General features: G+C 38.8%; 2 protein-coding genes across 2 annotated transcripts; one reads left to right on the forward strand and one right to left on the reverse strand.

Moving 5' to 3' along the window:
- Positions 1-4405: 4405 nt before the first annotated feature.
- Positions 4406-5267, reverse strand: MRPL57 (mitochondrial ribosomal protein L57). Its single transcript, XM_043997924.1, has 2 exons — positions 5140-5267; positions 4406-4997 (listed from the first exon to the last, which is right to left on the reverse strand). The coding sequence occupies exon 2, from the start codon at positions 4990-4992 to the stop codon at positions 4684-4686; it is 309 nt and encodes a 102-aa protein (XP_043853859.1). The 5' UTR covers positions 4993-4997; positions 5140-5267; the 3' UTR covers positions 4406-4683.
- Positions 5268-5328: 61 nt separating this feature from the next.
- SKA3 (spindle and kinetochore associated complex subunit 3) lies at positions 5329-22685 on the forward strand. Its single transcript, XM_043997923.1, has 9 exons — positions 5329-5559; positions 6818-6879; positions 6992-7157; positions 8200-8605; positions 11800-11903; positions 13835-14019; positions 14419-14622; positions 17079-17208; positions 21670-22685. The coding sequence occupies exons 1-8, from the start codon at positions 5457-5459 to the stop codon at positions 17163-17165; spliced, it is 1317 nt and encodes a 438-aa protein (XP_043853858.1). The 5' UTR covers positions 5329-5456; the 3' UTR covers positions 17166-17208; positions 21670-22685.
- The last annotated feature ends 3272 nt before the right edge of the window (positions 22686-25957 follow it).

Here is a 25957-nt window from a genome sequence, read left to right on the forward strand (position 1 = left end):
ATTTTGCTGATCACTACTGAATATTCTCCCCACATTCTGGAAAATCCATATAAAAATTTTTGGCCCTCCCTTCATACCAGAAAAATCTGAATTATCATTATATTAAAAGATAAAATAGTATCATACAATACTATATGTATATCTTATACATTTCTTAGTTTCTAAACTTTTTCTATGTTGTCTGCTGGCCTTCGAATGTTGTCGTGACTTCCACAAAACTCCCTCCAAATTCCCATTTCTTATGCTGACTTGCAATGTATCAAAACCACAATGAGAAAGTTACAATAGGAAAGGGATAACTGTAATATGTAGACTCATTAACTTCAGAAGGAAAAAAATGGAAAGTTTCGAGTTTTTTCCCCTCCCTCCCCCAATGGCTAAAGAATAAAAGAAAACTACAAGATCTCATTTCCCTGTTCATCCCTTAAAGCTCGACTGCCATGTTTTGTTTGTTATTATGTGGCAAAAAAAAAAAAAAAAAGAGCACTGAGCTTAGAATCAGAAAACCTGCATAGAGGTCCTGACACTGCAGCATGTGACAGTGAACATCACCACCTCTCAAGGAACATACATTCTACTGAAAGCAGTAGATAAATACAATTTGAGAAGGGAAAGAGCTCTAATAACTAAGTTGATCAGGAAGGGCTTCCCATAAGAAATGGCACCTGAGATGAATCTTGGAGGAAGCTGAGGATTCTGAAGTAAAGGTGAAACAGTACATACCTGCCATGGAGAAAGGTAAGCCAGTGAGAAATGAATGCCAAATTCAGAGAACACCAAGTAATCCAATTTGGCTGAAACAGAGGGAATGAAATGGATTAATGTGAAATAAGTCTAGAAGGGTAGAATGGAGACAGATTGACTGGATCTGGATTGGAATACTTTATTTAAAAAAAAAAAAAGCAGGTTGAACAGCACAGGGAGAAAGAACAAAGTAGCATTGTATTTTGGGGGGGGGGGGCAATGAGGGTTGTGACTTGCCCAGGGTCACAGCTAGTGTCAAGTAAGTGTCTGAGGTCACATTTGAACTCAGGTCCTCCTGAATCCAGGGCTGGTCCTTTATCCAATGCGCCGCCTAGCTGCCCTCAGTAGCACTGTATCTTAAGAAAGGATACTCAAGTGATGACTGCATCAGCTTCTTCATCTGTAAAATGGGGATAACAGCACCCACCTTGTAGGTTGTGAAGATCAAATGAGATAACATAGAAATCACTTTGCAGACCTTCAAGTGATACATAAATGTGGGATTCAGGAGGACCTGAGTTCAAAAAAAGATTTTTGTTTTTGTTTTTGTTTTTTTGCAGGACAATGAGGGTTAAATGACTTGCCCAGGGTCACAAAGCTAGTGTCAAGTGTCTATTGTGGGCAGCTACAGGTGGTACAGTGGAAAAAATTCCAGGCCTGGCATCAGTAAGACTTCCATCTTCCTAAACTCAAATCCAGTCTTGGACATTTACTAGCTGTGTCATGCCAAGAAAACACTAACTAAAAACCCAAATAATTGTTATCTAGTTAGGATTTTGTTGTAAGATTTTCACGATGCTAAGAACTCTAATAATGGCTCACATTTATGCATTTTCAGGTTTAGTGATTTCCTCACAACACTATAAACTAGATGAAGAAAAAGTATTACCCCCAAATAACAGATTAAAAAACAGCCACAGAGAGCTTATACAACTTGTCCACTGTCACAGATGCTAGATACTGCTAGAAGGGGAAGAGGATAAGGAGGGAAGGGTGAAAAAAGGGAGTGCAGAGTGGGGGAGGGAGGGGACAGTCAGAAGTAAAACACTTTTGAGGAGGAATAGGTTAAAAGAAGATAGAAACTAGATATTTCTAGGTCTCCTGATTCTAAATCCAAAGTTTTTCTTTCTAGACCATACTACAAATTGAAGTTTTCATTTTTTAGTGGTAATAAAATATGAATTCATGTAAGAAAAAAGCAAATTGGAAAGTAAAATAAGAATGAATATGCTCGCTTGTTTAAATCTTTAACAAATAATTCTAGTTCTATTCCTAATTTCTACCAGATGTGAAAATACAGGACTCTGCTTTTATTTCCTCATGACCCCCTACTTAACCTTTTGGCCTTATCACTTTATAGACACCAATCATCTCAATTCCCAGATTCTCAACTGCCTTGGCTTTCCTGTTACCATTTGATAATTAATAACCTTCCCTCCTGGAATTCCTTCCTTTGCTTCTATACACTATTCTACTTGATAGATCATAGACTGCAGGAAGGGAACATAGAGATGCTCTAGTCCAACTCCTTTTTTTTTCAGGGGGATGGGAGGTGAGAAAGGACCACAAATTAATTACCAGATGTGGAAAAAGCCATAAACATTTCATTAGTCTTCCCAACACCCCAAAGGCACTTACTTGTACACCATCCAAAAACTCCACTGGAATATAAACCTTTGCTATTTACAATTGTTTTATACAAATTAGCCAGCTCGAAAATGCCACGAGAAATGTTGAAACAATACAGTAAATATATATTCTTAATAAAAATCTTTTACAGTTTTCTTTAAAACTTGCCATCCATTAAGTCAGTTATGAAGAAGTTTGGGGATACAATACTAAAAAGGCACTGGCAAGTGTCACGAAAATTTCTAAGTCCGATGAAGAAAAGAAGTAGCAGTCTCCAAGCTGTAGAAAATAGAGAGGGTACCTGTCTCACAATAAAGCCAGTCAGTCAGGGGTAGGACCTGAAAGACCCGGAGTATAGGGATCTGGGTAGTTTTATACCCCTACAGCCTCCTCCCATTGTACCCTCAGAGCATACTGCAGATGGTACAGAGAAAGAGTACATTGAAACAGTTACCAATAAATCATACACATGAGCATTTAGTGACAGTGACAGAATCATCAAATGTGACTGGCACCCAGGCAGCTTGGTGATCTGGCCCAGACTGTCACATATTGTCACAGAATGCTCTGACCCTGAGTCTCAATGCTGATTGGTTCTTTCAGCTTAGAAGACATTATTTCTATTGTTGTGATTAACCACGATGCACCTTTTAAAAAGGGACATCACAACAAAGCCAACACATGACCCTTGGTTGAACATGTAACCACAATGGAGAGTGACAATGGTCAAGAGACAAGTTACTGAGGGCAGGTAGGTAGCACAGTGGATAAAGCACCGGCCTGGATTCAGGAGGACCTGAGTTTAAATCCAGCCTCAGTCACTTGACACACAACTAGCTGTGTGACCCTGGGTAAGTCATTTAACCCTCACTGCCCCACAAAAAAAAAACAAACAAGTTACTGCATTGGTTTAAGCCGCTAAAAAATATTCAGAATACATAAAGAACAAGTGATGTGGGGGCAGCTAGGTGGTGCAGTGGATAGAGCACCTGCCCTGGAGTCAGGAGTACCTGAGTTCAAATCCAACTTCAGACACTTAACACGTAATAGCTGTGTGACCCTGGGCAAGTCACTTAACCCCAATTGCCTCACTAAAAAAAAAAAAAAACAAGTTATGTAATATCTATACTAACTTAAGAGACTAGAATACTTAATCACCATTTGTCTCATATAGTACTGATTATTACCACCGTTGAATCACATATTTAAGAGGTGAGGAAAATCTCACAAAACAGGTGCAAAGCCATTTTGTCCAGGCCAAGTTCAGCCATGGCCAGTGGCTTTGGATTACCACTTTGCCAATTCGCTGTTCTCCAACTCCCTTCTTTTTACAAATGAGGAACCTAAAACTGAGATAAGTGACTTCATTAAGGTCGGGTGTTGTTAAAGCAGTGGCAGCATTGAACCCAAGAACCCAACCCCAACTCTAGCAGTGTAAAGATAGGCCAGGACCAGGTTGTATGGCGATTTAAATGCTAGAAATTATGTGATTATATTGAAATTCTATAGATCCTCCTAAGAGGGAGTCGCTGAAATTTACTGAGGTGACATCCAGACCCATCCTTCTAAATGAATTAGAACAACTGACAGACTAATCATTCTCTTACAATCTTATATTAGTTTCAATTTTTCACCAAGATTCATCGATTTCCAGATAGTCAAACCTTCAGTAAGAATAATTTCCAAAAACAATTCTAGTCACCTCAAAGAATTCAATTCCCTGGTTTTCTTTTTATGCTTAGTTAGACCAGGGCTTCTTAACCGTGGGGGTCCTTAAGCCTGTTTTTTAATATTTTGATAACTGCATTTCAGGATAATTAGCTTTCTCTGCAAAACTTGTATTTTACGCATTTAAGAACATCCTGACGAGTCCATAAGTTTCACCAGACTGTCAAATGGATCCATAACACACAAAAGTTAAGAAACCCTAGTTTATTAAAAAAAAAACAACCCCTGAAATCTCGTAAAAACGAATGCTGCAGTTTACACTTCTCCCACCCCTTCCCCAAAATTTTATCTTTCAACACAGAACAACGAATATTTTGTAATTTTATTGACTCTTCCCTTCAGAGCATTTTGGTTTCAGCTTCCCTGTGGTTCGGGTAACCTAAGAGCCCCCCACCCACTCTTCCAGTTCTTCCGAAGTAGAGCCACCGGAGTGCGGGGTCCCGAGGCGACGGCCTACGAGTCCCCTACCATAGGGGTCCTGTGTGCCTGACTCGAGGCTTACACCCGGGGTGCGGGAGGTGGGGGGGGGCTCCCGGCGTGCGGGAGGGAGGCAGTTCTAGGTCGGTGGAGCCTGGGGCAGGCTCAGGACCACTTCTTGGACACGTTGAGATGGCTGAGCTGGTCCGCGACGAACCTGTGCGGCGGAAACTTGGACACCTGCGCTAACTTGATGGCCTCGAAGTTCTCTCGCCTGCGGGCGGCGGAATGGTTGAACTCCTGCTCTCGGGTCATGTACGGCATGCTCAGCCAGTACTCGTTCTCCGCCTCGATCTCCAGCCTCCGTATCATGCCCTGCTTCATCCCCCAGGTCACCTTCCGCGGCCTGCGGTGTTTCCCGATCCACTGCTTCCCGGGGATCCGGCTGCCGCGCACGACAGCGGTCAGGAACATGGTGCCTGCGGGGAGGGGACAGAACGGCCTGAGTGCGTGCTGCCCCCTCGCAGAGGCTACCGTGCCGCACACGCCACCCTCCCCACTCTCCGACCGCCGCCGGGGACAGGCCGTCGGGGTCTAGGGCCCAAAGCGGTCCGACGTTACCTTGAAAACAGACGACTGGACTCAAAAAACTGCTCTCGGCGACCGCGGCGGATTGACACCGAGCCGGAAGACAGTCGAAACACACAGAAGCGGCCGCAGCCAATCGCCTTCCTCCTTTTCCTCGCGCGAGAGTTCCGGTCTCTCGAGGGGAGGAATGTTGAGAACCTCTTCCTCCCAAACCAATTACTGTTGGGAGTGCGGAGAGATTCAAACTAAGCGCGGCCTGCGGAGCCTGCCGCTGGAATCGTCTTGCCCTTCCTGCTATCCCACCGAGCTGACGGCTTCGGTCCTCGGTCCTCGGCATCCTGACTTTGCCAATGGATCCCGTCGGAAAGTTCTGCGGGAAGCTGCGTGACCTGGCCGTGACCCTGGAGCGGGAGACGGCTCAGCTGCAGCGAGCGCTGAACGGAGAAGAGGAGGGTGAGGGACGCGAGGGGCGAGGGCGCGTTTGGGGCGTCTGCCCTGAGACGGCGTGCGCTCCCGCACCTTGCCTTTTCCCGGAGTTCTTTGTATGAAAGGAGAGCTGGATGGAACCTCCGAGGTCCGCCAGTCGGTCAACAAGCATTTATGTACTAGGTGTCTACTGTGTGCCAAGCATTGTGCCAAGTGCGTGTACAATAAAAGGGGAAAGCAAGATCCCTCCCCCTCTAGTAGCCCAGTCTAATGGGGAAGACATAGACAAATCCCTATGCCCGTACAGAATGCAAGCTAAATGGGACGTAGTTTTAATGCCTTCTCTCTTGTTGGTTCTTTTTAGTTTAATTTGTCTATAGCTTGTGTGCAAAAAGTTATTAGCATGTCGACGTCCCCATTGGACTGTGAGCTCCTCGAGGACGGGGACTGCCCATTTCTATGTCTCCCCGGCGCTTACCACAGTGCCTCGCACATAGTAGACGTTAAATACGTATTTGTTGACTGATTTCAAAAGGAAGTGTAGTCGTTTCCACCCCCACCCCCGCAGTGAGTGACCGGGAAAGGCCTTTCTTAAAGAAGGTGGGATTAGAGCTGAGTCTTAAGGGGGAAAAGCATTCCAGGAATAGGAGACAGCCCAAAGGCATTGAGTGTGGAGATGAAGTGTGCTGTGAGAGTATCAGCAAGAAAGGAACAGCCTCCTATGTTGGGGGGGGGGGAGGGGAGGGTTAAGTATGAGAAGACTGGAAAGGTAGGAAAGAGTCAGAAGGAGACCTTCATAAAGGTCTTTTAGGGCATTAAATCCATCTCTTTTCATTTTACTGATGAGGAAGCTGGAACCCAGAGAAGTTAGTGACTTGAAGAGGTCACAGGTGGTGAAAACAGGTGAGATTCGGACTCTCATCTTCTGACTTGAGACTAGTGATCTTTTCACACCCTGTTGCAGTGGACAAGAGTCCTGGATTTGGAACCAAAGGATATTTCTTGTGTGACTTTGGGCAAGTCACTTGACCACTCATGATTTCAGTTTCCTCCTTTATAAAATGAGAAAACAGGATTAAATGAACTTTAAGATTTCTTCCATCTCTAAATGTATACTTTTGTGAAGATTGTGATGATTAATTGGGAGTAGGTGGAGGGTGGGGAAAGGACAAGTTATATTTTAAAGAGAAAGTGAAGGGAATGTTTAAAAATATCTGTAAGCATAGAAGGCTAGGATGATGTCTTATGGCTTCCCTTTTTCCTTCTGACTCCATTTATATGGAAGACTTTGAAGACTCTCCAATGAGAATTTTGCATGACTTGCATTTGGAAGTGAAGACTCTAAAGGTATCACTTGAACTGACAATGTTAATTTGTCTTGTTTCAGTGTTTTGTATCTCCAGTTATTCTAATGGCATTTCTCACCAAAAGTTGGTCATATTTATTTTCCCCTTAAAAGGATGATGTTAATGTTCTTCTGGATAAAAGTCATTTGGAGAGGCAAGAAAGCAACAATTTTATAAAAAACACCAAATTGCTGATGGAAAAGAATAAAATGGATATCACAAAAATAAGAGACTTATTCCAGAAATATGGATATAAACCAAGTCCTATGGAAAATCCAGGTTTGAATAATTTTTACTTCATAAGGAGTTATTTTAGTATCATAGAGTCATAGGGTATTAAGAGTTGGAAGGGACTGAAGAGATTATCTCAATTTACCATCTCATTTTGTGGATGAAGAAACTTTTTAAAGCCTAAGTAGTGTGGAAGACATTATTTTAAAATGGAAAAACCTTAAGACAGAAAGTTACTGGTTCCATTTTGTGACTTGAGACATATTACTTCTGATCTCAGTTACCTAGATCTAATAAATTGGAAATCATTGTCCCTAAGATAGGATACTATAGGGACAAAACAAAATAAGTGTGAAAATGTATTGAGCCCTTTTGAAAAAAGGGTATGTGAAAAATCAAACAGTCAGTAATTTGACCTGAAGTCAACCCATTTTGGATTTTGACCTAAGCCTGCCTTGCTGTTTCTAATTAAACATGTTTCTTGTCTTCTCTATATTCCAGTTTTCTCATTTGTATATAATAATTTCCCTTTTATTTGAACACAAGGTTAAAAATGCACATGTAATACAAGATATTTTAAAGTGTAAACACAAATATTTTCATTTTATATTTGTTTGAGTCTAGAGCTTTGATTTCATCTCTGTAGAAAATTCCATCCACCAAATGCAAGATGAGGAACTCATTATTTAAATTCTTAAGAGGACTGAGTCAGACAAATAGTATGTGTCTAAAAAAGTATTTGTACGTAGGTCTCCCTGACTCCAAGTCCAGATCCGTATATGTTATATCACATTGTCCCTCGTTATTTATATGATAAACCAATAAGTAAATCAGAGTATTAAAATAGTATCCAAGAGAACATGGCAATCACAGAAAATAAGGGAAAATTACTCAAACTTTTTTTTCATCTGTTTTTTCTGCAGTAATATGTTTTTAAAAATGAAATGTGAGAAAGCTATGGTTGAAACCAGTAGGAGTAGGACGTATCTAAGCAATTCTAAATAGAACCTTTTTATTTGGGGTATATAAGATTTTATAAATTCATGTTCAACAATTGTTATATATCTTTGATTTTGAATGTGTTTTTCAGTGATAAAGGAGGATGCTAATAATGTTAAACCAGAGGAAGCTAATTGCAAAAACTCTCCGAAGTCTGAGACAGAGAAAGAAGATGGTTCTGCTCAAAATAACCATGTTCCTCACAGCCCACCACGTAGTCCACAGCTTTCAGATTTTGGACTGGAAAAGTATATGTTTTCCAGAAATTGGAATATTCACCCACCAGCAATGAATATTTCTAATCGAGAGCAAATAACAATGAATACACCTTTTAAACAGTCCTCCCCTAAAGTGTTGAGAACTCCAAAATGCACCTTAAAGATGGATGAATATGCAGTGGTAACTCCTAAGCTGGAACACTTTGGTATTTCAGAACATACCATGTGTTTAAATAATGATTACACAATGGTACTTAAAAATGCCCAGAAAAATAAAAGGTAAGAAGATATGTTAAGTAAGTCTTTCTAAGTTGCTAGGTTACTTTTTCATTACATGCTTTCTCATATAGTTGAGTTTAGAGTTAATATTTCATTTCATTAGAGTCAATATTTTTATTTAATGTAATTGTCTAGGGGGAAGGTGGGATGGTTTTGTGAGAGTTGAATTTGAATTTTACTGTTTTAATGTCCTTCTGAAAGGATTTCCTTGTCTTCTAAGAACCTCACCTGGTCTATGAAAAAGGGTTTCATTAGCTGCGTTAGTCTTTTAGATTTCACTTAATCTGGATAGTCTTTCTAGCCTACCCACATAAGATTTGGGGAAATCATCATCAGTAATCATAACCACCAGCCACCTCCACTTGTAAAGCTTTCTGTTGCCATAAACACCCTACTTTTATAAAGGGGAGGGGAGAATTATAATAAGAAATATTCCATAAGTACCCCATTCATAGTTCTTATTTAAATCAAATATCAGTTTGTTTCATTAGCTTTAGTCTGCCAATGTTATTTTCACTCTTAAGGTCTTATTTTTTCTTTAGAAGGAAAATGTGTAGTTCTTCACACTTTATACATACACCTTACTAAAGGAATGATCTTTAACAGGTCTGTGCAGTTCCTCCAACCCCCATCCCCTCAAAAATGTCAAGAGCTGCCCCTTAAATCTTCTCCGGAAGGGAGAACAGCACAGAGCTAAATCAAAGTGGTCAGGCAGGCAAAGGAGGGACAAGTCTCAATGAAGCTCAGTTTAATAGGAAATAATTTACTTCATAACAAAGAAGTCCTGAGTTTTATCTATATAACGTGGCTGCCCTTGTATAAGACTGTTACATGACATAAGTAGAATTGGGCCATTTCTAGGATCAAATTGAGCCTGCTTAATGATTCAGCTAAAAACTTCTGAACTATGAATTACAGTTTGTAACATTTTAGTTTCTGTTTTATGCAATAAAAGACATTCTTTTAAGAAGTTGCTAAGTAGCAGGTTGAAAGAATGGAAAGGTAGCTTCAGAAAGGGTGTTTTATGATAAGATATATTGAAAAAAATCTGCATGGTCTGGTAGAAAAAGTAGATTTTTAGTAAAGACCTGAACTTGAACCTGAACTCTACTTCCTAAAAGGTTCCTAGCTAAATCACTTACCCTCTCTGGACCTGAAAAATGAAGAGGTAGGACTAGATCACCACTAAGGTTCCGTGTAGCTCTAAATACTGTGGTCTAGGAGCTATAGTGGAAAAGGAAATAGAATGAGGAAGTTAAAGGAAAAGGGTAGAGGAAAGTGAGGATGAGGAAAGTTGACTGTTTTCTGTTTGCAGTAAAACAGTTAAGACTTTATAGCTTCAGTATCTCTCCCAAGCTGTGATTCCACATCTACAACAGGATATTAGGTTGGCACTTTAAATTCAAGATAGATACAATTGAACTTATTCTTTCCTCATAGTAGCTCTTTATGTGTCATTGTTTTCTGTCACATATGTTACCATTCACTTGCTTTCTCATATAATTTTACATGTTCAGGATTTGATTTCTTGACATTGTCCTCCCACCCACTGTCAGCATCTTCCAAGCCTCTGTCCTTGTCTTTCTCTTTCTTACCCTCTTGGTGAGCTCAGCAGAGCCCATGAGTTGGTTATCTTTATGCAGATGACTCCCAAATATCTGTTCCAATCTCTTTCCTGAACTCCAGTCCCATGTAGACAGCTGCCTGCTAGACATCACAACATATCCAAAACAAAACTAGTCGTGTTCCCCCAAAACTCATTTCCCCTCCAAACTTCCCTATGTTTGTTGAGGGCGAAACTATCTTTCCATTCATCCAGGTTTGCAAACTGGGAGTCATCCTCAACTCTTCCAACATTTCTTCTATCTTTTCATTTTCCAAATCTCATTGATGTTTACCTCCACAGCTATTTCCCCTATCCCCACCAATTGAATTCTTCCTTTCTCTTTAAATAAAGCCCAATCCAAATGCCACCTGTTCCAGGAAGTCTTTCCTGAGTCCTTCATCAGAAATGACATTCCTTCCCCTCTCCCTGAGACCTCACAGAGAATTTTAGTTCTACCTCTTTCAGCCACTTACATATTACATCAGTGGATATGGGGGCAGGGGAGGACTATTGGCAAAGCACAACTTTCATTTATGCTACGATCCCCGCAAAAATGGGTTTGTAAAAGGGCCATTTTTTAGTTATAAGTTTACTTCTAAAGCCAAAAGGTAGCATTATTTGCAATAGTAAAATGCTGGAAAGTTTCACAGGAAATAGAGATTAAGCAAGGATGCTCTCTTTTCCTACTATTAATTTACATAGTTCTAATAATGTTCGTGATAGCAATAACACACACACACAAAAGGCATAAAATTGGCAAAGAGGAGACCAGTGTCCCTTTTTGCAGATGACATGATTGTTTACTTTGGAATCCCCAGAGAATCAGTAAATTGAGACAGTAGTTTTGTTTTATTTTCTTTTTTAGAGACAGTAGTTTTAATAAAATTGGGAGGATAGAAAAAGAATGTATGAATCAACATTTCTATGTAGTAATAATAATATTCTAGAAGAAATAATAGAAAGTGTAATTCCATTCAGAACACCTGGGAATCAATCTACCAAGACACACTTAAGACATAAATACAATTACAAAACACTTGAAAGGAATAAAGAATGAATTACAATAATTGGAGGGAATAAAAAGAAATAACAAGCAAAATAATATGGTACTAGTTTAAAAAGATAGAGAAGTAGATTAGTGTAATAGATTTCTATCAATTTATTTCTGATTCTTGCTGAATAATCCAGTCTTTCTTGAAACCTAAGAACATTAACTACTTGAGGAAGAACTTCTGGGAAAAGTTGAAAATAGTTTAGCAAAAAATAGGTTCAGACCAGCAACTTAAACCATGTACCACAGTGTTCTAACTGAACACGGTTTTCATTGATGGTGTCAAGAACTATGGGTTGTGGAATATTGCATTTATTATCAGACACAGTGAATGTATTGATTGGGTTTTTTTTTTTCCTTTTTTAATCATTGTTACAGAAGGCTAGCTGGGGAGGGAGAGATAAGAATGTATTAATGATGTAAAAAGACAATAGAAAATAATAACTTGCTTTTACAGGCAATTAATGTGTAAATTTTCTATGATAGTATGGTTAAATTTAATTACGAAAGTCATATGAAATTTTTTCCTTATTTTAGTTTACCTAAGAACAATACTAATGAAATTAACGTAGAAGCAAAATCAGGAGGCAACAGCATCCTGATCCCTCCTGTTTCCATCTGTGAGCAGTTGAAAGAAAATTGTGAGTACAGACTTGGATCAACTTTTTTCTTATCCACCACCTTTGCAAAGTATTTTTGAAAAGCAGTCTATCATAAGTGTATAGAATGCTGGACTTGGAATCAGGAAGTCCTAGATTTGAATCCTTTAGATATTTACTAGTTAGTTACTTACTAGCAAGTAAGTAGTCATGTGACCCTAATCAAGTGATTTAACCTCTTTATTGGCCCCTGTTTCCTAATCTATGCTGGTTTGTTTGTTGTTTTTTTTTCATAGTTCTACCACCTTCTAGGCTTCCTAAACTGTCCCCCTTTAGGACAGCTTAGGAAAAAGGTTCTTTGTGGATCTTGGTAACTGCCTCCCCAGCTATTAGAGCTAGTATACACCCTTCTTTAGGAAAAGCTTAAACATAATGAATGCTTAAAAATAAGTAGACAATTTATTGGTTGTCCTTCGTTCAAGAGGACCATGACATCAGATGTCATGATTTGCAATGAATTGGATTTAAGTGAGGAAAGGCTTTGCAAAGTCACCAGCCTCACTCTCTCCTCCAGAGCCATCTGGAATCAGTGGGAAAATATATATCGGGACAACTGCAGGTGCCCCAATATAGTGGGAGACCTTGGCCTTTTAAGCTAAGGCCTTTCATAGGTCTCAGTTTGCTGAGGCAGCACCTACTCAGTCACTAAAGCTAGGTAAGAAATGAGGCAAGGAAGGCCTCTTTTACCTAGTCGAAAAAATAAATAGATAAAGCCAGGGAGGGGCCACCCTCGGGGTTTCTGGCCAAAAGAGATAAAATTGCTATTTAGGCCCACTGGGAGCCATCAGGGGGCCAAATGATAGCAAAATGAGGCTTAAACTGGGACCTATTGTTAGCCAATCAATGAGGGCCAGAGTTATTTAGGTTTAAGGAGTGATCCTTAGAAGACATCTTGCAGGTAAACCCCAAGAAATGTGAGGTTTATGCAGACAAATTCTCTCAGTTTATAGTTGTTAAATGGGTAGTTGCCAGAAACACTGAGATATTAAGTGATTTATCTGATTATAGAGCACATTATATGTCAGAGACAGGACTTGAACTTAATGTTCTTTTGATTCTAAGGCCAACTCTATACTACAGCTCACAAAGTTTCCCAGAGTACTCACTCTGTATGAAATGCTATAGGGGATAGAAGGTATAAGAAGACTCTGATTTGTCTCTGGTCTTATCTCTCTGATTAGTTTATGAACTCCATTAAGTAATAAAAAGATTTATTTTTCTTATATATTCACCATTGCTGAGCATATATTAGAATAAGTATTTAAGTAATTGACTGATTGATCAAGGAAGGGTTCTTTCTAGGGCTATCCTAACCATAAATACCTACTTAATCTGTAGTGTGACTGTCCATATAGCTTCATTGCCTGATTTAATTTATCAGTGTTTCCGGAATTAAGGGTGGCAGAAGAAGGGATTAAAAATTATTGTTCAAGGGGGCAGCTAGGTGTCGAAGTGGATGAAGTACCAGCCCTGGATTCCGGGGTACCTGAGTTCAAATCTGGCCTCAGACACTTGACACTTATTAGCTGTGTGACCCTGGGCAAGTCACTTAACCCCCATTCCCCCCCCCCCAAAAAATTATTGTTTAAAATGCATTTCCAAATTAATTGTGCTGGGGTGGGGGGAAGGGCAGCACAGCTAGGTGGCATTGTGGATAAAGCATAGGCCCTGGATTCAGGAGGACCTGAGTTTAAATCCAGCCTCAGACACTTGATACTTACTAGCTGTGTGACCCTGGGCAAGTCACTTAACCCTCATTGCCCCACAAAAAAACAAACAAGTTAATAGTGCTAGTATGTCAAAGTTTGGAACCTAAAAGTTAAAATCTGTAACTTTCTTCGTGTGTGTGTGTGTGTGTGTGTGTGTGTGTGTGTGTGTGTGTGTGTGTGTGTGTGTGTGTGTTTCTATTCTAGGTGCTGACCATGCCAATTCCCCTATGGAGCCTGTATTCTTCACTCCTGGCTTGAAAATCCCATCTAGAAACAGCAATCCAGTTTTAAGTGTCCCTAAACCTAAAGAGCTTGGTTTCTCCGCTAATGACAAAGAAATACTAATTCATCAAAACTTAAAAATGCATGCGTTGCAAAAAGAAACAAAAGTAAGTTTATAAAGTAGAAAAAAGTAAGGTGATGATTAATATGAATTGTTTGTGCTTTCCCTCCTAAACTACCTTGTATTTAACTATTTGGGATATATTTGGATTTGTTATCTTTATATTTGTCCTTTCTATAGTCATGTATTACTGTATACCTGTGTAAATATATACCGATATACACAAACATTTCTATACATGCAAATGTGCACAGATATAGTGATATATGTATCTGTATCCCTAGTGCCTAGCACATATCTGTCACATAGTAGATGCTTAATAAATACTTGTTGATCGATTGAATTCTATTTGCTAAATCTATTTTACCACATAAAATATAATAATTTTATTATGCTATATTGTACATTTTATTATATAAAAGCATTGGTCACTTTTATATTACAGGGGACAATAATTCCACCAACATCACACTCAAATATTTTGCCAAACAATTTGGATTCAGAAGATTGTACTTCACTGGTCTCACAATCTGCCAAGTTCTTTGAACATCATAGAGAACTCTCTCCTCCTAAGATTTCTGTCAATGAAAACCTGCTAAGAACACCCACGCCTCCAGAAGTAACTGCAATTCCGGATGATATCTTCCAGGTTATTTTAGGGTTTTTTAAGTACATGTATTATGTTTGATATTCCTATTTTGTTCAAGCTTTTAAACACTATATAATGAGGATATAATTTTTTTTTGTGAGGCAATTGGGGTTAAGTGACTTGCCCAAGGTCACACAGCTAGTAAGTGTTAAGTGTCACCTAGCTGCCCAAGGAGATCCTTTTCATAGACTCCTAATCCTATTCCCATGGCAACTATTTTCATTCTCTTATCACCCTTACTTTCTATAGATGACATTATTTCCCTGTATATCCATCCACTCATTCATCTTTTTCACTTCCATAGCAACAGGAACAGTCTTTGCTCTAATCCTCCAAATTCTAAATGTTATTTGGCAGTCTTGCGAAGCCTATTATTCTCAGAGTAATGCTTTCAAATGCATGAAATACATAGGATTACAAAGGAAAGCAATGGTATTGAAATATAGTTGTGTGTGTGTATATATATATTTTGGGGGGGGGGGCAATTGGGGTTAAGTAACTTGCCCAGGGTCACACAGCTAGTAAGTGTCAAGTGTCTAAAGCCAGATTTGAACTCAGGTCCTCCTGAATCCAGGGCCAGTGCTCTATCCACTGTGCCACCTAGCTGCCCCAATATATTTTTTTTAAAACAAGTTCAAAGACCTCAGGTTGAGAATTACCTTCCACCTTCATCTAAAACCAATCCAGAAGGTATTTTTAATAATACTACTTCCTGATTCTTCCATATCTTTACTGAATCAGTCATTCCCTTTCTCTCTCGTACATCTTCAGACTTTTCTATCTTCTTCCCTGACTACTCTATAGCATATGACGTGCTATTGAGTATTCTCTCCTCCTTTGGTATCTGTGACATTGTACTTTTCTTGGGTTTTCTGTCTAACATTTCCCATCTAGCTACGTTCCTGAATTTCTCCAAGATCACTTCAGCCCTGGAATTCATACCTCTGTCCCTGAAGCCCCTTCCCTTCTTCTGATTGGAGGGTGGAGACCCCTCCTCCCAGAAATTCAGTTTATGAAGTGTGCCTAGGTCGCTACCTCTTCATTTCCCACCTCCTTACCCTCCTAGATTTCTCCATTATGCCCTTGTACCAGGTACCATCTCTTTTCTCCTTCCATTAGTCCAGTTTTCCCTTTTTACATTCTGAACTCCTTGAGAACAGGGACTTGTTTGCCTTTCTTTGTAGCTCCAGTGTTTAACACAGTTTCTGGCACATAGTAGGCACTTAAATGTTTATCGACTAACACAACTGTCTCCTTTTCCTTCTCCTGATATAGGAGACATAGAGGATAAATAGAAGCATTTTTCCAAAACTGTTTTTGGCTCTCTTCTATTTGCTCTACTCTCCCTTGACAAGCATATCCTCATACTTGAATAACCTCCAGCTATGACCTGTCTTTAGTTCTATATCTCCATTTCCACAACTGCCTGCTAGACATTTCTGATTATTATTCCACATTCATAATGTCCAAAAACAGATTCATAACTTACTCCAAAATCTGTTCTTTCTTATTTCTGTTATTAGTACTAGGTATTCTAGTCACCCAGACATAAAACCTTGGCATATTCTTTACACCTTGCTCTCCATTCCACACATTCAACCAGTTACCAGTTAAGTGGATTTTTATTACATCCCTGATATATGCTACTGTACTAGACACTAAAGATATAACAGCAAGAAACAGTTCTTGCCCTATAGGAACTTTTAATCTAATAAGGGATATAAGACAGACACAACTAATATATTTAAACATGGTAAGTGTGTAGAATACTTATAAAGTTGGTATGCAAGTTCTGAAGAGGAAGAGTGTACTTTCCAGATAGGGATGTTATAAAGGTTTCATAGAGAGGAGACGCCTGTCATGGTGAACTCAATACCTCACCTTCTGTTTTGAGGTAGATTTGATGGTTAGAACCTACTTTTCCTATACTGAGCTGAAATTTTCTTCTCTGTAACTGCTATCCATTCTGGCTTTCAGAGCTACATAGAATAAGTCTTATTCCCTAATCCTTCTATCCACCCCCTTTTGCAGGTCTTGCCTCATTCTCACCTCCATCTCCCAAATAAAATTTTTACTTTCTCCACCTTGTTAATTTTTCTAAAGAGCATATATGCTACAAACAAAATTTACACATACATCTCTCCCCCCCCCCGCCTTTGAGGGGCAATGAGGGTTAAGTGACTTGCCCAGGGTCACACAGCTAGCAAGTGTTTGAAACTGGATTTGAACTCAGGTTCTCCTGAATCCAGGGCCAGTGCTTTATCTACTGCGCCATACATGCAACTTTGTATACACATTTGTATACACAGACATATACACATGCTAGGATTTTTCCAAAAATGTTCTAGAGACAGAATGTCGATGCTTTTCTTCTAAGTGTTTTTAATCACCTTCCAAATGTTCTTTGTTCAGATAACATAGCAAAAATGGTTTTTGTTTTGTTTTTCAAATTTTAGCTGTTATCAAGGTATGATTCAAAATTAGCCACACCACTATCATTTAAACCAGCACCCAGCAAAGCACTTTTTCCTGAATTTAAATGAAAGGTTATTCAAGAGGGATACAACAAAGTAAACTACTAAAAGAGTAAGTAACTTTATTGTGTTCTAAAGAAGTTGCTGTCTTGTTTGGAAATTTTTTTGAAGCTTTTCTTTTTCTTTTACAGTTGATAATTTGTCATAACCACTCTGCTCACCCAGACTCTTAATTTTAACAAATTCATGATACAAAATGGCACTAAAGAACACAAATATGGGAAGAGCAGCTGCATCAAACTTAGTATATTTAGATGTTCCATGTAGGAGCCAAAACAGTTTTTAAGGCATGTGAGGGAAAGATTCTCAAGGAACCTGATAGAAGAGAGGAAACCAAATAGTTATTTCTACTGCCCCAAAAAGTGATAGAAAATATCAATAATTCAACCTATATGCCTGTTTTCCTATTTCTTCAAAATCTTTAGGGAATAGTTTATATATTATTATGGGCATAATTAATGAAGATAGGAGAGAATTGGCAGGCTTTGCAAATAAAATCACTTTTTTAATAATTTAATTAAAGGTGTAGGGAATACAAGTTACTCTTTTTTCTGTTCATTAAAAAAGGTATTAAAGGGGCAGCTAGGTGGCGCAGTGGATAGAGCACTGGCCCTGGAGTCAGGTGTACCTGAGTTCAAATCCAGCCTCAGACACTTAACACTTACTGTGACCCTGAGCAAGTCACTTAACCCCAATTGCCTCACTTAAAAAAAAAAAAAAGGTATTAAAAATGCTTTGGTGGGGCAAAGCATCGCCTTAAAGACTCACTTCTGTTTACAAGTCACAATTATATAAAAATCCTTGAAAAATCAAGAGACCTCTGACTCTCTAAATGAATATAAAAGAGGAAAGATATATGCTTACCAACGTTTTCAATGTTGTGGAAGATATTCAGCTTATAGACCAAATGGAAGAAGGATTCCCTATATGTGGTGAGGTCCTCCAGATGTTCCTGTTTCCATATGATAGTGTGTTGATCATAGAAGAGTTCATCCTAACTTATCCAAACAGAAAAAAAATGGATGAAGCATATCTATTTTTCAGACTAAGGATGGACAGCCCATAGAGCTGGTTCATTAGCATGTAGCTCTTGGATAGAACTATAGATAGATAATGAGCTGGAGCTAGATTTGAAGAGGAAGAGAATGAATTTGATTGCTTTAGGAAAACTGTGTAATGCTTTTAATGACCTCAAGATTTTCTCCAAAACAAAAGTGCATCTTTTTTAACATAAGCATTTTACTATTGATGCTATACAGTTGCAAGTAATTGTAGCAGCCCCTGAAGAAGACTTAAGGTACTCAGTCAACCAAAAGGCAATAGTGTCACAAGCTGACTTTATAAAGTGCTTTTTATACTCTTCCCATTGGATCCCTAAAGTAATTCTGTGAGGTAGATTCTGTTATTGTGCCTGTTTTACAAATGAAGAACCAGAGGCTCACAAAAGGTAGAGTAAATCACCCAGGCTCAGGTAGTAAGCATTCAGGGTAGGATTTAATCTAAGTCTTTCTGATTGTGGGTCCAGTGCTCCATTAACTCTGCCACAGTGCCTCTCTAATGAAGAATTGAACAAGAAAAGTAGTGTAGAGGGTGTCGGTGCCATTAAGGAGAAAAGGCGCTGGGCTGACCATGAAATGAGAGATAACTGATTGGTAGCTTAGTTGGTCCATTTGATCTTTACAATGTCTAGAGATAAATAGAAAGGAAGGAAGAATTTATTAAGTGCTTACTCTGTGCCATAAACTATGCTAAGCACTTGGCATACAAAAAAAACCCCTAGATTATCTCTGTTCTCAAGGAATTTGTTTTCAAAAGGAGGTAGACAAAATATAAGTGGGAGCCTGGAAGGCAGGGGTCAGAGTGTGATAAGGAGGGTATTCATGATAGGGGCATACCTCTGCTGGTAAGGAAATGGAACAGGCCAGAGAGTAAATTGAGCTGGGGGTTGTAAGGGGCTAAAGTTCTAGCTATACTGTTTAAAATATGTAATGAGTGGTCACCAATAAATTATAAGCTTTAGCAAGAGTTTAGACTTTTAAGCATTTATTAAAGAACATTAAGATCTAATGATCAGAGAGAAAGGTTAAAAATCTATCTAACTATTTCTAAGAGACCCCATCATCTGACCTGCCATGGCAAGGTCAGGAACCAAAAGGACCCAACACTTCCTGTGAAACTCAGCACATCCCCTCCACCATCGTCCTCAGGAAAAAAGTCTCAGTCAGAGCGCCAGGCTCCCCCCTTCTTCCTCCCACAGGCAAATGTCACTTCCTGACGCCAAAGAAAAGACTCCTGGTCTTGCCCTCAAAGACCTTCACTTCATGGTGGAGCTTTTCTACAGTAAGTCTCCAGCAGGTGGCGTCATTCCAATTGTTACAGGGTAAAGTGAACATGAGTGGGGCGCTTCATGAAATGATGTATCTGCCATAGGACCTTCTCTCCTGGTCCAGGATCAAGAGGAACACTCCAGCATGTTAGGTGGACCCCCAGTGGTGAATTTTCAGAAGGATCTGAGACAACAGCATGGGTAGTGTTGAAGAATTGACTCAGTACCCTGAGATTCTTTGCTTAAATAAGGCTATAGGGGAAGAGATTCAAACATATTCTTACTGCTTTGAAGAAGCTTCTTTAAGCTAAACAAAAGTCAATATTTTTATAATCTTTTTATAGACAAAAAGATATGGGGATGGTTGAGCCACCATTGAGTTAATACAGAGTTGGAAGGTGAATGATAGGCATAAAGATGTGTTTGGAGGCAGAGGCACAGTTCCTGAACTGTTTCTGGAAGCAAGGAACATTAGAAGGGTAATTCATTACAGCAAGCTGAGCAGGTATTCTCAGTTGTTTTGCCTAGAAATAACAAAAGTTTCCCAAGGTATAGACAGTTTACTATAGTCCTTCTAGTTAGCAACATCTCTGTGTAATAAATCAAGTTCTTGTAATTCATAAAGACAAACTTAAAATCCTGATACCAAAGTACCCCTGTTTTGTGCTCCTAGGGCACAAAGGTCATCCTAGAATTTGGGACTTTCTTCATGGTCAGTGAGTACAAGGAGGCAGTCATCATCAGTTCTGCCCTGATGATCATTAGAAAGACCCATCTCCTTCAGGAGGAATTAAGTGGTAGCAGAAAGCTTGGGAGAGGTAGCAGTGGTCAGTTAGGATAATGACACATAAGAGATGAGATGCCTCTTTGTGACCCATCTTTCACACTTACACGGACTACCCATTATTATGAACAGCTGAACAGATCACCTTGTTGTATGGGGTCATTATGAAACCTATTGATTGCATAACTATGCAGCTACTACTGCGTAACTCTGACAGGAAAGTCAGAGATATAGGTATAACATTGTCCTGTTATAGCATGGACTTCCCTTTGTTAACTAATAAGTGGTCTGTGTAATCTATCCTCTGTATCTATGTAAAGGTCCATTCCCACAGACATAGCAATTGGCTGTGCTCCACTGGTCTTAGCCATCCCAGTCGGCATTTGGCTTGGCATCAATTGGCAAGGGTTATTGTGAATCAGAACTGTTGGAGCTGATTTTCTCCTCTTTGTAGTGTAATGGGTGGTAAAGAGAACTTGGTATAAGTTCTTAAATTGATAGACATATACCATGAACAGAATTAAAAGGTTATAGATGGTATAGCAGAGGTTCCTCTGGTTCTTTCAGCAAAGATAGCTTGAGGCAGCATATGGAAGAGACATTCCTATCCAGACACAACTTTAAAGCCATGAAGATGCTTTTCCCACCTGGCTGAACAAGGCACATTATTTTTATGATCTTGGGAAAACGGGCACTGTATTTAGCAATAAATCATTTTGAATCAATTTGCTCTGAGAGCAGCAGAACACCCTTTCTGTTCTAGGGCAAAGCCCACATAAAAGTCATCTGTAGTCTACAGGAGATAAATGAAGTCAGTCCAGGGTTTGGGGGAACTCATCCCACAATCTTCATTTTAGAGAAAATGTAAAAGAATAGTTTTAGTTGCAAGTATTCAGATTTCCTAATTTTCAGTTTAAAAATCTATTAGTAAATCAAGAGAAATTTCATTTTGATGAAGGATGGGGAAGGGGTGCATGAGTAATTGAATAGAAAACAAATGCAAAGTAATTGGGGAATAGGAGGTGATGGCACTTGAGATGAGAGGTGAGGAGGTAATGCATTCCCGGTCTGTATAAATTTAATTTGGTACTTCTTGTCATTTTTATGTCCTTTCCTTGATCCCAGATTGCCCACATCTGAGGCCAGAAGGAATCTGTTCAAAGTGGGAAAATTCCCTTTTTCTTTTAAAATTCCATTTTTTATTTATCCTTTCTCACATATGGGTTTATTTATACCTGACAGAGAAAAAAGCCATATTTTACTCTTATTTAAAATGATAGGACAATGGTTAACTTTTTCTAGAATCCATTCCAGTTTTGCTTTGTGCAGGCTTTCAGTTTTTCTTTTTTACAACCATAGTAATGTTACTTTTATGTTTACTTTTTTTAATTTCTTTTTTGTAGTGTGCTCCAAATCACCAAATTTGCTTCTAGGCCATCTCCTGCAACCATCATAGAGGGGGACAATTCAAACTACCCCCCACCACCTTAACCACCATCTCCCCTCATACCGTGATGGAGAGAACCCAGGATCCTGAAACCATAAGTCTTTGAAATATCAGTGCTTCCGGCACAGCCACCACCCTAGAAAGAAACCTCTGGCAGGTGCTAGAACCCCATCTAGCAATGACTCAAAAAAGAAAATTGTCAGTCGATAGCACTGTCAAATGGTTCAATATCAGAAATTTTCTTAGGTTTGGGGGGGGGTTGTTTTTTTTAATTTCTGGAGATTACATTAAGGAAGAGGCATTTAATCTGCTTTGCTGCTGTACCCAAAAGACAATGGGGCATTTCCATCTGACTTGTAGCTGAGACTTTCCGTGTATTGTCTGCCCCATTAGAATGTGAGCTTCTGGAGAGCAGGGATTACCTGATTTTGCTGTTTGTTTCACCAGTCACACAGTGCTGTGAACTAAGTAAGCACTTAATTTAAGGGCTTTACTCACTCCCTGTTTCATATTACTTCTCTTCCTTGACTCTTTTCCATTGAAATTGGCCTAATGACCTTTCCTCTATACAGGATATTCGTTCATCCAGCTCCATGACTTTGATTAGGGCTAGGCCTCCCCCCCCATACACTACCTTCTCACCTCTGCCCCATATAAAGCTCTTTAGGTTCCTTCAGAGTTCAGCTCCAAGTGCCACTTCCTCAAGAGGCCTTTTCGAATTCCCTCTCAGTGTTCTTTCTCTTGGAATTTCTTTGTATATGCTTTGTAGTTACATGATGTATTATGCTGTAAACTCCTTAAAGGCAAGGGTTCCTATTTTCATTTCTGTATCCCTAGTTGTTTGTACATGGAATGTACTTCATAAATGTCTGTTATGTTGAATTAAACTATTGAAGTTTTGTGAAAATAAAAAACCAGAAATGTTGTATGGTACCTTATGGCTTATTATAGTTCAGATTGTTTTTAACCTTTGCAAGCTTGTTAATGGTCTAATTCAAAACAATCTGCAATTAACCTAATGAATTCAAGTGGATTTATGTTAATCTAGTTTATTTTGATATCTCTTGCTTATTTTATTACAAAATCATCATGCTACCAGCATTCTTTTTGTCATCTACACCTGAAGTCTTAAACTATTTCTCTGAATACTTTTAAATCTTCTGGTGATCTTTAACCTTGTGAACCAAATCTTAGATCCCTCAGCCAAAGAAAGTTCAGACCAACCATTATAGACTTTATAACAAAGTTGAAGCCCCACTTGTCTCTCAGTTTTGTCCCCTACCCATGAAATACCAGATGTGGCAGGTAGATGCAGAAATTTCTGATTCTCATAGGATCTAGAGCTGGAAAAGAAGAGAACTTTTTAAGGCTGTCCCATAGTCTAGCTTCAAAATTATTTGACATGACTTCCTTTCATGCACTTTACATTCAAGATACCCAAACTCAACTGTTCATCTCCCACCTAGATGCATTCTTTCACAAAAGCCATGACTATTATATAAGTCTGTAATATGCTATACAAATAGCTAGCATTTATATAGTACTTTAAGGTTCTCAAAGTTCTTTACAAATATCTCAGTTAATCCTCACAACCCTGAAAGTTAGGTGCTATTATCAATTTTACAGGTGAGGAAACTGAAGCAGACAGGTTGTGACTTACCCAGAATAATGAAGCAAATAGCTGAGATCAGATGTGAACTTGGGTCTTCCTGACCTCTGATCCAGTCCTGTTGCCTCCTTATGCTACAACTTTAAATCTGCTTCTCAGAATTTTCAGCTTCCTTACCATAACCATCACAGTTGTTTGTCCTCTCCGTCATTCTAGCTTCTATTTATTTGACTCTGCACCTACTATCTCCCCCCAGTACAATGAAAGTTCTTTTGAGAGCAATACTTTTTGTATTTCCAGCACCTAGCATGGTATTTTGTAAAATACTTGGTCACTGACTTTTGACTGGACTTTTAGTGGTCATTGAATCCCTTCCTTTTATAGATGAGGAAACAGAACCAGAGAAATGAAGTGATTTGATCAGGTTCACAGTAGGTTTCCACTAGATCAGTGCTTCCCAAACTTTTTGGTTACAGGACCCTTTCCCACTCTTCCCTCCACCCTTTCCACTCTTAAAAATTATTGAGGACTGCAAAGAACTTTTGTTTATATGGGTTAAATTGATACTATGGTATAAATTAAAACTAATAAAATTTTTTTAGTAAATTAATTTTGTGTTGAGAAATGCATACTACAACTTGAGATAATTGAAACCACTCAGAGAAGGTTGAACATTTTTTGAGAATTATTGATTTAGTTATCACTGAAGTGTCTGCCTACATAATAGAACTGAAAAAAAAACCCAAACTTCCCCACATCCAGTTTTTCTTTCTACTAAAACAAATTATACATTTTCTAAAAACAAAACAGAAACAAAAAACACAGAATGTAATACATAATGCTTACAACGCCACTGTGTATTAGGGGTTAGACCCAGAGAAAATAGGGTATTAAAACTAATAAGATTCTAAAACAATACGTTTAAATAACAATCTCATCACACAATATTAATGACAGTTCATATGAAAAAATTTTCCAAAACAAAAAAGTTTAGTGAGAAGAGTGGCATTATTTTACATTTTTAAAAAAATAATCATTTTTATTTAAAGTTTTGAATTCCAAATTTAATCCCTTCTTCCCATCCTGAGGCAGTAAGCAATAGCTTAAACATGGGCAATTATGTAAAACATTACCATATTAGTTATTTTGTATAAGAAAACTTGGATGAAAGAATGTGAAAAATACAGCATGCTTTCAGTCTTTATTCAATCAGTATCAATTCTTTCTTTGGAGGTGGTGGATAGTATGCTTCATCATTAGTCCTTTGGGACTATCTTGGATCTTTGTATTGCTCAGAGTAGTTAAGTCATTCACAGTTCTTCATCAAAACAATGTTGCTATTGGGGCAGCTAGGTGGCGCAGTGGATAGAGCACCGGCCCTGGAGTCAGGAGGACCTGAGTTCAAATCCAGCCTCAGACACTTAATACTAGCTGTGTGACTCTGGGCAAGTCACTTAACCCCAATTGCCTCACAAAAAAACCCAAAAAACAAAAACCAAACAAAACAATGTTGCTATCACTCAACACAACATTCTCTTGGTTCTGCTCACTTTACTATACATCAGTTGATACAAGTCTTTCTAGGCCTTACTGAAATCATCCTGCTTGTTTTCTTATAGTACAATAATATTCCATCACCACCATATACCATATATTTTACATGTTTTTGCAAATCTTTTTAATGTCTAGCTTAAGACATCTTGATTCCTATATCTACTCCTGCATTCAGTCTGTTGTAATATGTTGTTTTGGTTGAAATGCATAGAGAAAATCCATCTTGACACAGATGTATAGTTGGAAAAGGGAGAACATGTTAAAAGGCAAATAGCTAAGTATTATGAAAACAGTCAAAATTTGATGCCCTTAAAGAGTGTCCAAGATGGGGGCAGCTAGGCCCACTGGATAAAGCACCTGCCTTGGATTCAGGAGGATCTGAGTTCAAATCCAGCCTCAGACACTTAACACTTAACTAGCTGTGTAACCCTGGGCAAGTCACAACCTTCATTGCCCTGCAAAAAATAAACAAACAAATAAATAAATGACACTATCGAAAATATTTTTTTTTAAAAAGTGTCCAAGATGTCTAAGGTCCCTAGACCACATTTTGAGAACTGCTGCCTCATACTATGTATGCTTCCTTCCGTCCTGTCGCAGTCATTTGAGATTTACCCTTCCTCTGATTTAAAAAAAAAAAGTTTTATTGATGGTTGCTTGGTTTTTTTTTACATTGCTTTCATCTTCTTAGTTATCACCCCCAACAATAAAACCCTCCTTTGAGACAGAGTGCACTTAAGCAAAACAAACATATTGACCATTCCTTGCAGCATGTGCCACATTGCATCTTTTTGAGGGGAGAGGTGGTTTTTGCCATCAACCCTTTATAGTTAAAATTAGGGATGTCATTGATCTGAATTCTGATGGTTTAGTGTCATTTTCCTTAACATTACCATTGTTGGGGCAGCCTGGTGGCACAGTGGATAGAGCACTGGCCCTGGAGTCAGGAGTACCTGAGTTCAAATCCGACCTCAGACACTTAACTTACTAGCTGTGTGACCCTGGGCAAGTCACTTAACCCCAACTGCCTCACTAAAAAAAAAAAACACACAAAAAAAACACATTACCATTGTTACAAAAG

The sequence above is a fragment of the Dromiciops gliroides genome, chromosome 3 (genome assembly GCF_019393635.1).
Source record: "Dromiciops gliroides isolate mDroGli1 chromosome 3, mDroGli1.pri, whole genome shotgun sequence".
In the NCBI taxonomy this organism is placed as follows: domain Eukaryota; kingdom Metazoa; phylum Chordata; class Mammalia; order Microbiotheria; family Microbiotheriidae; genus Dromiciops; species Dromiciops gliroides.